This window comes from Macaca nemestrina, chromosome 3, assembly GCF_043159975.1.
Source record: "Macaca nemestrina isolate mMacNem1 chromosome 3, mMacNem.hap1, whole genome shotgun sequence".
Lineage (NCBI taxonomy): Eukaryota > Metazoa > Chordata > Mammalia > Primates > Cercopithecidae > Macaca > Macaca nemestrina.
In genome coordinates this window covers 240,040-252,997 of record NC_092127.1, presented here as the reverse complement: position 1 = coordinate 252,997, position 12,958 = coordinate 240,040, and the positions used below count along the sequence as shown (strand labels likewise).

General features: G+C 45.2%; 1 protein-coding gene and 1 long non-coding RNA gene across 2 annotated transcripts; both read left to right on the top strand.

The window, feature by feature from the left end:
- The first annotated feature begins 3,611 nt into the window (after positions 1-3,611).
- Positions 3,612-8,855, top strand: LOC139362255 (uncharacterized). The gene is made up of 3 exons (XR_011620692.1): positions 3,612-7,120; positions 7,159-7,358; positions 7,397-8,855. It is a non-coding gene; the product is annotated as an uncharacterized lncRNA (long non-coding RNA).
- A 2,767-nt stretch (positions 8,856-11,622) lies between these two features.
- Positions 11,623-12,958, top strand: LOC105466739 (double homeobox protein 4-like protein 4; the record flags this gene model as incomplete). The annotated part of the gene is given in 5 exon segments (XM_024788102.2): positions 11,623-12,004; positions 12,007-12,057; positions 12,060-12,141; positions 12,143-12,240; positions 12,243-12,958. Coding segments are annotated over 5 exon segments (747 nt in total), but the record flags the coding sequence as incomplete, so codon positions are not given.

Sequence of the window (12,958 nt, the reverse complement as noted above, 5' to 3'; positions counted from 1 at the left end):
TCTTTGCTATTGTGAATAGTGCCACGATAAACATACGTGTGCATGTGTCTTTATAACAGCATGATTTATAATCCTTTGGGTATATACCCAGTAATGGGATGGCTGGGTCATATGGTACATCTAGTTCTAGATCCTTGAGGAATCACCATACTGTTTTCCAAATGGTTGAATTAGTTTACAATCCCACCAACAGTGTAAAAGTGTTCCTATTTCTCCACATCCTCTCCAGCACCTGTTGTTTCCTGACTTTTTAATGATCGCCATTCTAACTGGTGTGAGATGGTATCTCATTGTGGTTTTGATTTGCATTTCTCTGATGGCCAGTGATGATGAGCATTTTTTCATATGTCTGTTGGCTGTATAAATGTCTTCTTTTGAGAAATGTCTGTTCATATCCTTTGCCCACTTTTTGATGGGGTTGTTTGTTTTTTTCTTGTAAATTTGTTTGAGTTCTTTGTAGGTTCTGGATATTAGCCCTTTGTCAGATGAGTAGATTGCAAAAATTTTCTCCCATTCTGTAGGTTGCCTGTTCACTCTGATGGTAGTTTCTTTTGCTGTGCAGAAGCTCTTTAGTTTAATGAGATCCCATTTGTCAATTTTGGCTTTTGCTGCCATTGCTTTTGGTGTTTTAGACATGAAGTCTTTGCCCATGCCTATGTCCTGAATGGTACTACCTAGGTTTTCCTCTAGGGTTTTTATGGTATTAGGTCTAACATTTAAGTCTCTAATCCATCTTGAATTAATTTTCGTATAAGGAGTAAGGAAAGGATCCAGTTTCAGCTTTCTACTTATGGCTAGCCAATTTTCCCAGCACCATTTATTAAATAGGGAATCCTTTCCCCATTTCTTGTTTCTCTCAGGTTTGTCAAAGATCAGATGGCTGTAGATGTGTGGTATTATTTCTGAGGACTCTGTTCTGTTCCATTGGTCTATATCTCTCTTTTGGTACCAGTACCATGCTGTTTTGGTTACTGTAGCCTTGTAGTATAGTTTGAAGTCAGGTAGCGTGATGCCTCCAGCTTTGTTCTTTTGACTTAGGATTGTCTTGGCAATGCGGGCTCTTTTTTGGTTCCATATGAACTTTAAAGCAGTTTTTTCCAATTCTGTGAAGAAACTCATTGGTAGCTTGATGGGGATGGCATTGAATCTATAAATAACCTTGGGCAGTATGGCCATTTTCATGATATTGATTCTTCCTATCCATGAGCATGGTATGTTCTTCCATTTGTTTGTGTCCTCTTTTATTTCACTGAGCAGTGGTTTGTAGTTCTCCTTGAAGAGGTCCTTTACATCCCTTGTAAGTTGGATTCCTAGGTATTTTATTCTCTTTGAAGCAGTTGTGAATGGAAGTTCATTCATGATTGGGCTCTCTGTTTGTCTGTTATTGGTGTATAAGAATGCTTGTGATTTTTGCACATTAATTTTGTATCCTGAGACTTTGCTGAAGTTGCTTATCAGCTTAAGGAGATTTGGGGCTGAGACAATGGGGTTTTCTAAATATACGATCATGTCATCTGCAAACAGGGACAATTTGACTTCTTCTTTTCCTAACTGAATACCCTTTATTTCTTTCCCTTGCCTGATTGCCCTAGCCAGAACTTCCAACACTATGTTGAATAGGAGTGGCGAGAGAGGGCATCCCTGTCTTGTGCCAATTTTCAAAGGGAATTTTTCCAGTTTTTGCCCATTCAGTATGATATTGGCTGTGGGTTTGTCATAAATAGCTCTTATTATTTTGAGGTACGTTCCATCAATACCGAATTCATTGAGCGTTTTTAGCATGAAGGGCTGTTGAATTTTGTCAAAAGCCTTTTCTGCATCTATTGAGATAATCATGTGGTTCTTGTTTTTGGTTCTGTTTATATGCTGGATTATGTTTATTGATTTGCAAATGTTGAAGCAGCCTTGCATCCCAGGGATGAAGCCCACTTGATCATGGTGTATAAGCTTTTTGATGTGCTGCTGAATCCGGTTTGCCAGTATTTTATTGAGGATTTTTGCATCGATGTTCATCAGGGATATTGGTCTAAAATTCTCTTTTTTTGTTGTGTCTCTGCCAGGCTTTGGTATCAGGATGATGTTGGCCTCATAAAATGAGTTAGGGAGGATTCCCTCTTTTTCTATTGATTGGAATAGTTTCAGAAGGAATGGTACCAGCTCCTCCTTGTACCTCTGGTAGAATTCAGCTGTGAATCCATCTGGTCCTGGACTTTTTTTGGTTGGTAGGCTATTAATTATTGCCTCAATTTCAGAGCCTGCTATTGGTCTATTCAGGGATTCAACTTCTTCCTGGTTTAGTCTTGGAAGAGTGTAAGTGTCCAGGAAATTATCCATTTCTTCTAGATTTTCCAGTTTTTTTGTGTAGAGGTGTTTATAGTATTCTCTGATGGTAGTTTGTATTTCTGTGGGATCGGTGGTGATATCCCCTTTATCATTTTTTATTGCGTCTATTTGATTCTTCTCTCTTCTTTGTTAGTCTTGCTAGCGGTCTGTCAATTTTGTTGATCTTTTCAAAAAACCAACTCCTGGATTCATTGATTTTTTTTTGGAGGGTTTTTTGTGTCTCTATCTCCTTCAGTTCTGCTCTGATCTTAGTTATTTCTTGCCTTCTGCTAGCTTTTGAATGTGTTTGCTCTTGCTTCTCTAGTTCTTTCAATTTTGATGTTAGAGTGTCAATTTTAGATCTTTCCAGCTTTCTCTTGTGGGCATTTAGTGCTATAAATTTCCCTCTACACACTGCTTTAAATGTGTCCCAGAGATTCTGGTATGTCGTATCTTTGTTCTCATTGGTTTCAAAGAACATCTTTATTTCTGCCTTCATTTCGTTATGTACCCAGTAGTCATTCAGGAGCAGGTTGTTCAGTTTCCATGTAGTTGAGCGGTTTTGATTGAGTGTCTTAGTCCTGAGTTCTAGTTTGATTGCACTGTGGTCTGAGAGACAGTTTGTTATAATTTCTGTTCTTGTACATTTGCTGAGGAGTGCTTTACTTCCAATTATGTGGTCAATTTTGGAGTAAGTGCGATGTGGTGCTGAGAAGAATGTATATTCTGTTGATTTGGGGTGGAGAGTTCTATAGATGTCTATTAGGTCTGCTAACTGCAGAGATGAGTTCAATTCCTGGATATCCTTGTTAACTTTCTGTCTCGTTGATCTGTCTAACGTTGACAGTGGAGTGTTGAAGTCTCCCATTATTATTGTATGGAAGTCTAAGTCTCTTTGTAAGTCTCTAAGGACTTGCTTTATGAATCTGGGTGCTCCTGTATTGGTGCATATATATTTAGGATAGTTAGCTCTTCCTGTTGAATTGATCCCTTTACCATTATGTAATGGCCTTCTTTGTCTCTTTTGATCTTTGATGGTTTAAAGTCTGTTTTATCAGAGACTAGTATTGCAACCCCTGCTTTTTTTTGTTCTCCATTTGCTTGGTAAATCTTCCTCCATCCCTTTATTTTGAGCCTATGTATGTCTCTGCATGTGAGATGGGTCTCCTGAATACAGCAGACTGATGGGTCTTGACTCTTTATCCAGTTTGCCAGTCTGTGTCTTTTAATTGGAGCATTTAGTCCATTTACATTTAAGGTTAATATTGTTATGTGTGAACTTGATCCTGCCATTATGATATTAACTGGTTATTTTGCTCGTTAGTTGATGCAGTTTCTTCCTAGCCTCGATGGTCTTTACGTTTTGGCATGTTTTTGCAATGGCTGGTACCAGTTGTTCCTTTCCATGTTTAGTGCTTCCTTCACGGTCTCTTGTAAGGCAGGCCTAGTGGTGACAAAATCTCTAAGCATTTGCTTATCTGTAACGGATTTTATTTCTCCTTCACTTATGAAACTTAGTTTGGCTGGATATGAAATTCTAGGTTTAAAATTATTTTCTTTAAGAATGTTGAATATTGGCCGCCACTCTCTTCTGGCTTGTAGAGTTTCTGCCGAGAGATCTGCTGTTAGTCTGATGGGCTTCCCTTTGTGGGTAACCCGACCTTTCTCTCTGGCTGCCCTTAAGATTTTTTCCTTCATTTCAACTTTGGTGAATCTGGCAATTATGTGTCTTGGAGTTGCTCTTCTCGAGGAGTATCTTTGTGGCGTTCTCTGTATTTCCTGGATTTGAATGTTGGCCTGCCCTACTAGGTTGGGGAAGTTCTCCTAGATGATATCCTGAAGAGTGTTTTCCAACTTGGTTCCATTTTCCCCCTCACTTTCAGGCACCCCAATCAGACGTAGATTTGGTCTTTTTACATAATCCCATACTTCTTGCAGGCTTTGTTCATTTCTTTTTCTTCTTTTTTCTTTTGGTTTCTCTTCTCGCTTCATTTCATTCATTTGATCCTCAATCGCTGATACTTTTTCTTCCAGTTGATCGAGTCAGTTACTTAAGCTTGTGCATTTGTCATGTATTTCTCGTGTCATGGTTTTAATCTCTTTCATTTCGTTTATGACCTTCTCTGCATTAATTACTCTAGCTATCAATTCTTCCACTTTTTTTTCAAGATTTTTAGTTTCTTTGCGCTGGGTACGTAATTCCTCCTTTAGCTCTGAGAAGTTTGATGGACTGAAGCCGCCTTCTCTCATCTTGTCAAAGTCATTCTCCGTCCAGCTTTGATCCGTTGCTGGCGATGAGCTGCGCTCCTTTGCCGGGGGAGATGCGCTCTTATTTTTTGAATTTCCGGCTTTTCTGCCCTGCTTTTTCCCCATGTTTGTGGTTTTATCTGCCTCCGGTCTTTGATGATGGTGACGTACTGTTGGGGTTTTGGTGTAGGTGTCCTTCCTGTTTGATAGTGTTCCTTCTAACAGTCAGGACCCTCAGCTGTAGGTCTGTTGGAGATTGCTTGAGGTCCACTCCAGACTCTGTTTGCCTGGGTATCAGCAGCAGAGGCTGCAGAAGATAGAATATTGCTGAACAGCGAGTGTACCTGTCTGATTCTTGCTTTGGAAGCTTCCTCTCAGGGGTGTACTCCACCCTGTGAGGTGTGGGGTGTCAGACTGCCCCTAGTGGGGGATGTCTCCCAGTTAGGCTGCTCAGGGGTCAGGGACCCACTTGTGCAGGCAGTCTGTCTGTTTTCAGATCTCAGCCTCCGTGTTGGGAGATCCACTGCTCTCTTCAAAGCTGTCAGACAGAGTTGTTTGCATCTGCAGAAGTTTCTGCTGCTTTTGTTGTTGTTTACTGTGCCCTGTCCCCAGAGGTGGAGTCTACAGAGACAGGCAGGTTTCCTTGAGCTGCTGTGAGCTCCACCCAGTTCGAGCTTCCCAGCAGCTTTGTTTACCTACTTAAGCCTCATCAATGGCGGGCGCCTCTCCCCCAGCCTCGCTGCTGCCTTGCAGTTAGATCGCAGACTGCTGTGCTAGCAATGAGGGAGGCTCCGTGGGCGTGGGACCCTCCCGGCCAGGTGTGGGATATAATCTCCTAGTGTGCCCGTTTGCTTAAAGCGCAGTATTGGAGTGGGAGTTACCCAATTTTCCAGGTGTTGTGTGTCTCAGTTCCCCTGGCTAGGAAAAGGGATTCCCTTCCCCCTTGCGCTTCCCAGGTGAGGCGATGCCTCGCCCTGCTTCAGCTCTCGCTGGTCGGGCTGCAGCAGCTGACCAGCACCGATTGTCCGGCACTCCCTAGTGAGATGAACCCAGTACCTCAGTTGCAAATGCAGAAATCACCGGTCTTCTGTGTCACTCGCGCTGGGAGTTGGAGACTGAAGCTGTTCCTATTCGGCCATCTTGCTCCGCCTCCCGGATGTACTTTTTAGCTAACTACAATTTTTCGCATGGACTGAAACCTACAGTACACACTTAATGTACCACAGAATTTTTTTCTGGATTTCCTGTCCTGAAGCATGCAGTGTACTAGAAACCAATTCTTCCTACACTGCTTGTGGAATCTGTCTTACTGGATCATAATCTTACTTTATACAATAGATGCTTGATCAGTGCCTTTAATAGGAAGTTAGAAATTCCCAATCCAATCAACAAGGCTTTGATTCTGCCTCCGAAGTACTACCCAGATCACAGACAGTCCAAATGTCAGAACTAGGGGCCTGGGTGGAGAGGACAAATCATCTGTTAGGGAGTGGGACCGAAAGTGGAAACATTACAAAAGAGCAAGTAGGCTCAGAGCAGAGGGGAGAGTAGTGCTGGGGAAACTCCCTACTGAGGACGGATTAGCCACAGTGGATATGTATGGGATGCTTTTGTCCTTGTGGGCTGGAATGGAAGCTGAAGAAATTCAAATGCTAAGTGTTGCTTAGGTCTGCTTTGTTGAAGCCTGTCTCTTTCAGAGTTCCTAAACACAATATTCCCATGGCATCTAATCCCAGTGAGTGCTCCACATCCAGACTGTGGATCAGATGTCACGGGAAATTCTGCTTCAGGTTGGTTCAAGCATCTGGATGTTGTCAAAAGCCCACGTTGTGTGCTGGCCTAACCTGAAAGACCCTATCTAGTTCTAGCCTTTGAATTCCATCAGTCACCAGATCTAGAGTTACATGGCATCTGTACAAGCTCGGTAGCTGAGGCACAGGATCAGGCCCAGAAAGGAGCTTTTGGAGCGTTTGTTGTAGGTCTAGCTCCAGCTTGGCCCTCCAGTTCCAATAGCTGCACTTTGTCTCATCTTGGGTTCTGATCCTTGGATTGGAAACAAAGTAACTACTCTGATCCCACAAAGCAGTGGTTCCTGTTCCCAACTGGTGACTATTTTGCCTCCCAGGGGATATTTTTGGTTTTCACATCTGGGATGTGGTGTTAGAGGGTAGAGGCTAGGGATGCTGCGAAGCATGTGGCAAAATCCTGTTCTGCCCAGAACGCTAATAGTGCCAAGGTTATGCAGCCTTCCCACCCAAGGGCTTGGTCTATTCCTTGCTTTTGCCAGCTCCCTAACCCTGAAACACAGCAGTTCAAATTTATCTGCATAAGCGTCTCCGAGGGACCTGCACGTTTCCAATGTCTACTGCCGAGACCATCCGTGGAGATGCGGGCTTAGCAGGTCTCCAATGTCAACTGCCGAGACCATCCGTGGAGATGCAGGCTTAGCAGGTCTCCAGTGCCAACTGCCGAGACCATCCGTGGAGACGCAGGCTTAGCAGGTCTCCAGTGCCGACTGCCGAGACCATCCATGGAGATGCAGGCTTAGCAGGTCTCCAGTGTCGACTGCCGAGACCGCAGGCTTAGCAGGTCTCCAATGTCTACTGCCGAGACCATCCGTGGAGATGCAGGCTTAGCAGGTCTCCAGTGCCGACTGCCGAGACCATCCATGGAGATGCAGGCTTAGCAGGTCTCCAGTGCCGACTGCCGAGACCATCCATGGAGATGCAGGCTTAGCAGGTCTCCAATGCCGACTGCCGAGACCATCCATGGAGATGCAGGCTTAGCAGGTCTCCAGTGTCGACTGCCGAGACCGCAGGCTTAGCAGGTCTCCAATGTCTACTGCCGAGACCATCCGTGGAGATGCAGGCTTAGCAGGTCTCCAATGTCGACTGCTGAGACCATCCGTGGAGATGCAGGCTTAGCAGGTGTAGGACTGGGCTCCACATTTGCATGTGAACAAGTACTCCAGGTCATTCCGAAGCAAGTGATACGAAGCACACATTGAGGATCACCGCCTTAACGAAACTGAATCTTGCCTCCCACTTGGTATCTGAGACCATCTGCCTGCTGACTGGTTTTCCTGGCACAAACATTCTGCATGCAGGCACCGTGTGTTCTTGGACTCCATGTCACCTCGTTCAGCCTCATGTTCCCTCGGTTCCTGACCCCAGTGAGCAGAACTAATTACAGATCTTGACAACAGAAGATACAGATTTAAAATAATACATTACCTATTCCCACGGACTTTATCCACTAGTGAAGGAGGACAACTGGACAAATGGAGAGGGTAGGTGGGGTCTCCATCCCTGTTTCTCCCATTCCGCTTTATACAAACCCCAGCTAGACCACTGGGAGAGCAACAGAGGTTAAGAATGACTGCATCGAAATATTGTCATCTGGTCCACTCTTCTTCCATCTTGAACACAAGGATATCATGAGTTTTGTTTAAAGCAGTGCTGAAACCAAGATAAACTCTGGCTTAGCCCCTGACAGATCAGCCTAATAATCATATCAAAACCAAGATTACCTAAAAGCACTAACCAAAGGAAAAGCTCCCACACTCCAACCTATGACTGCTCACATTTTTCAGATTGAATAATTTCAATTGTATTTTAGGTTCATTGACTCTTTACCGCCTCCAAGCTGCTCCTAAAGACAACTGATTATTATTTTTTAACTTGGAAAACTTTCACTTCTAGAATTTCCACTTGAGCCTTTGTTATTGTAGTTTTTCTTCTCTGCTATGTTTCCTATCCATTTATTTATAAGGGTTTTTGGGGTTTTGATTTTAGTAAGAATTATAATAACTACTTTAAAAATCCACACTAATTCCAACATCTGGATCATCTTGAGGTCAGTCTATATTGGTTGCCTTTTTCTTTGAATATGTTTAATATAAATTAGTATAAATGAATATAACTAGTGATTAAAATAAATTAATGTGTTTGGCTCCACGTTTCTGTCTTCTGCCTTCTGTCACTGATGTTTTATTCCTATCCTTGTTGTTTTCTATACTTTATTATGTCTTTTTCTGTCTTGCGATTTGAAAACTATATGACACATTGTAATGTTTTAATTTTTCTAATTTTTTGCTTTTAATTTTAACTAATTTTATTTTTAGAGAAGTGCAGGTTCACAGCTAAACAGAGCAGAGAGTACAGACTTCCCATATGTCCCTTTCCCCACACACAGCCTCCCCACGACAGCTTCCTGTCTCACAGGAGTGCACCTGTGACAACCAGGACCTACCTTGACCCTTCATTGTTGCTCAAAGCTTACCGTGCACATTCATGTTTCCTCTTCACGTTGTACGTTCTGAGTCTTGACAAAAGTATAATGGTGACGGGATATTACTCACTGCTAACAGGAGATGATCTGTCAAGCCACAAAACAATATAAGGAGGAAACTTAAATGCATATTGCTAAGAGAAGAAGCCAATCCGAAAAGTCTACATACTGTTCGATTCCAATTATATGACGTTCCGGAAACGGTGAAACCGTGGGAACAGTAGAAACATCAGTGGTTGCCATGAACCAAGGGGAAGGAAGACAAGGAAACAGAGCACAGAGAATCTTCACGGCAGTAAAACCATTCTGTATGATACTATAATGGTAGACATACATTTGTAAAAATCTACCTTAACTTTTAATCTTTTAAATTACGGTGTTTTTTTGTTGTTGTTTTGTTTTTTGTTTTTTGTTTTTCTGATGGAGTCTTGCTCTGTTGCCAGGCTGGAGTGCAGTGGCACGATCTCGGCTCACTGCAACATCTGCCTCCTGGGTTCAAGCGATTCTCCTGCCTCAGCTTCCGAGTAGCTGGATCTACAGGTGCCCACCACTGTGCCCGGGTTAGTAGAGACTGGGTTCACCATCTTGTCCAGGCTGGTCTTGAACTCCTGACCTCGTGATCCATCTGCCTCAGCCTCCCAAAGTGCTGGGATTACAGGCGTGAGCCACCGCGCCGGGCCGTTTTTCTTTTAAAAACTGCAGACAAGCTGGGTGCGGTGGCTCAAGCCTGTAATGGCTGCACTTTGGGAGGTTGAAGTGACTGGGTTGCTTGAGCCCAGGAGTTCAAGACCAGTGGGGCAACATAGTGAGACCCCATCTCTACAAAAGAAAAATGATTAAAAAAAATAGCCAGGCATAGTGCTGCATGTGTGTAGTCCCAGCTACTCCGGAGGCTGTGGTAGAAAAATCACTTGACCCAGCAGTTTAAGGCTGCAGTGTGTTATGATCACACCACTGCACTCTGGCCTGGGCGACAGAGCGAAACCCCATCTCAAAACAAAGAACAACCAAAAACCTACAAGCACCCCTCAGAGATAGTGTGGGTTTGGTTCCAGACCACTGCAATAAGGCAAATGTTACAACCAAAAACCTACAAGCACCCCTCAGAGATAGTGTTGGTTTGATTCCAGACCACTGCAATAAGGCAAATCTTACAATCAAGTTAGTCGCACAAACATTTTATTTCCCAGTGCTTATAAAAGTTATGCTTAAACTATATTGTCGTCTAATGACTATGTAATAATTAATTAGTAGTTAATAGCATTATGTCTAAAAAGTATGCACATAACTTAAAATACCTAATTGCTAAAAAATACTAATGAAAATCTGAGCCTTACCAAGTCATAATGTTTTTGCTGGTGGGGATCTTGCCTCTGTATTGACGGCTGCTGGCTGATCAGTGTGGGAGTTGCTGAAGGTTGCCCATGTCAATTTCTTAAAATAAAACAATTTCTTAAGAAATTGCCCGTGTCAATTTCTTAAAATAAAACAATGAAGTTTGTTCCTTTTACAAAAGATTTCCCTGTAGCATATGATGCTGTTTGACAGCATTTCATCCACAGTAGAACTTCCTTCAAAACTGGAGTCAACCCTCTCGAACCCTGCTGCTGCTTTCTCAACCAGGTTTATGAAATATCCTAAATCCTTTGCTGTCATTTCAGCAATGTTCATAGCATCTCCACTTGGAGTAGGTTCCATCTCAAGAAAATACTTTCTTTTCTCATCCATAAGAAGCAACTCCCCATTTGTTCAAGTTTTATCATGAGTTTACAGCAATTTCATCTCATCTTAAGGTTCTAATTCTAATTCTAGTCTTGCGATTTCTACTGCATCTGCAGGGACTTCCTCCACTGACATCCTGAGCCCTCAAAGTCATCCAGAAGGGCTGGAATCAACTTCTTCCAAACTCCTGTTAATGTTGATATTTCAACCTCCTCCCATCAATCACAAATGTCCTTAATGGCATTTAAGGGTTGCTATTAAGGACATTTGTGATTCACGGGAGGAGGTTGAAATATCATGAAAGGATTGACGGTGAATCCTTTCCAAAAGGTTTTCAATTAAGTTTATCCAGATTCATCAAAGAAATCACTGTCTGTGACAGCTATACCTTTACAAAATGCATTTACTATTTAATACTAAGACCTGAAAGTCAAAACCACTCCTTGATCCACAGGCTGAAAGGTAGATACTGTATTAGCAGCCATGAAAATAACATTAATTTCCAAGTACATCTCCATCTAAGCTTCTGGGTAGCTAGGTGAATTGTCAATAAGCAGCAATCTTTTTTTCCTTTTTTCGTTTCGTTTCTTCTTTTTTTTTTTTTTTTTTTTTTTTGTTCTTAGTCTCACTCTGTCGCCCAGGCTGGAGTGCAGTGCGCGATCTCGGCCTCCAGGGTTCACGCCATTCTCCTGCCTCGGCGGCGTCTAGAGTAGCTGGGACTACAGGCGCCGCCACCACGCCCGGCTAATTTTTAAAAATATTTTTAGTAGAGACGGGGTTTCACCGTGTTAGCCAGGATGGTCTCCATCTCCTGACCTCATGATCGCCCACCTCGGCCTCCCAAAGTGCTGGGATTACAGGCGTGAGCCGTGCGCTCTGCCCATCCTTTGAAGTTTTGAAGCCAAGCGTTGACTTCTCTCTAGCGATGAAAATTCTACATCTTCACTAAGCTTAATCATTTCTAGCTCTGGACTTAAAGTGAGAGACGTGCAATTCTTCCTTTCATATGAGCTCTTTGAGGCCACTGTGGTTATTAATTGACACCCCAACAGGTGTCACCCTCCTTCCTCCTCTATCGAGTTCACTTACACCGGGGCGCGGCGAACGGGGCTTCCCGCAGCCCACACGCCCTGCGCGCCTGGGGCTCTCCCACAGGGGGCTTTCGTGAGCCAGGAAGCAGGGGCTGTCGCCCTGCTTCAGCCCAGCCAGGCTACGCAGGCAGAAGGAATCTTCCAACCTGCCCCGGCACGCGGGGATTTTGCGTATGCTGCCCTGGCTGCTGTGGAAGTGGGGTTCTCCCACCATCCGACTCCTCGGTGGCCTCCGCACCCCAACAAATGACAGGAAGACCAGGATCCGCAGCACAGCAGCCTGCTGGGCGCGTGCTCAGTGGGACAGCCTGGGTCCGCTCCAGCTGAGTCACAGACCAAGGTGTGCTGGCGCCACCCACGTCCCAGCGGAATCGCTGGTGGGGCTGGAGCCCCAGGTCACCAGGGCAGCGTGGGAACCCGAAGATGGGGCAGCTCCACCTCCGGAGCCCGCGACCCCGGAGGCCTCCGCGTCAAGCACAGATGCAAGCCATCCGGGCGCCCTCCCAACCGCTCCAAGAGCCTCAGCGCTAGTCTGCACTTCCCTCCAGCCTGTTAGATGAGCTCCTGTCGCAGAGTTTCAGCAAAATGCACAACCTTTCCTAGATCCGGCGCCACTGGGGGAGCTGAAGGACGTGGAACAGCCCGCTCCGCTGGAATCACTCCTCAACCAGGAGGAACACCCGGCTCTGCTGGAGGAGCTTTAGGACGCGGGGTTGGGAGGGGGTGGGGGCAGGGCTGCGGCCTCTCGTTCGTAGTGAACCTCTGGCTGGGTATGGAGAGGCGTCTCTTCCCTTCCAGCTGACCTGTCTAGGATCCCTGAGTTCCAGGTCCGGTGAGAGACTCCACACAGAGGAGGGCTGTCATTCTTTCCTGAGCATCCCTGGGATCCCAGAGCCTGTCCAGGTACCGGGAGGTGGACTGTCTACTGCTCATGCGCGGGTTTGCACACAGCCGGCTAGGCTTTGGGACCCGCCCAGGCGGAGCTTTCATCCCATCTCCCCCGCCCGCCCCGCGTTCTTCAGTGGGTTGGGCGGAGACCTGCATCCCAGGAAACACTGGCCCGGACAGCCGCCAGGCCTGCTCTCCTTTCCGTATCTCGCCACCTCTGCCTCCCCCGGCCACCGTCACTCGCCTACCTGTGCATCACCTTGGAGAGCCTGACAGCTAAATGCAGACCCGAGACCCCGCGCAAACCGGGGTGCTGCCCTTTCTACGCGGGAGGGAACGCAGGCAGGGATGGGGAGAGGAACGGAGACAGGGAGGGAGCGATGGAGGGAGGAAAGAAC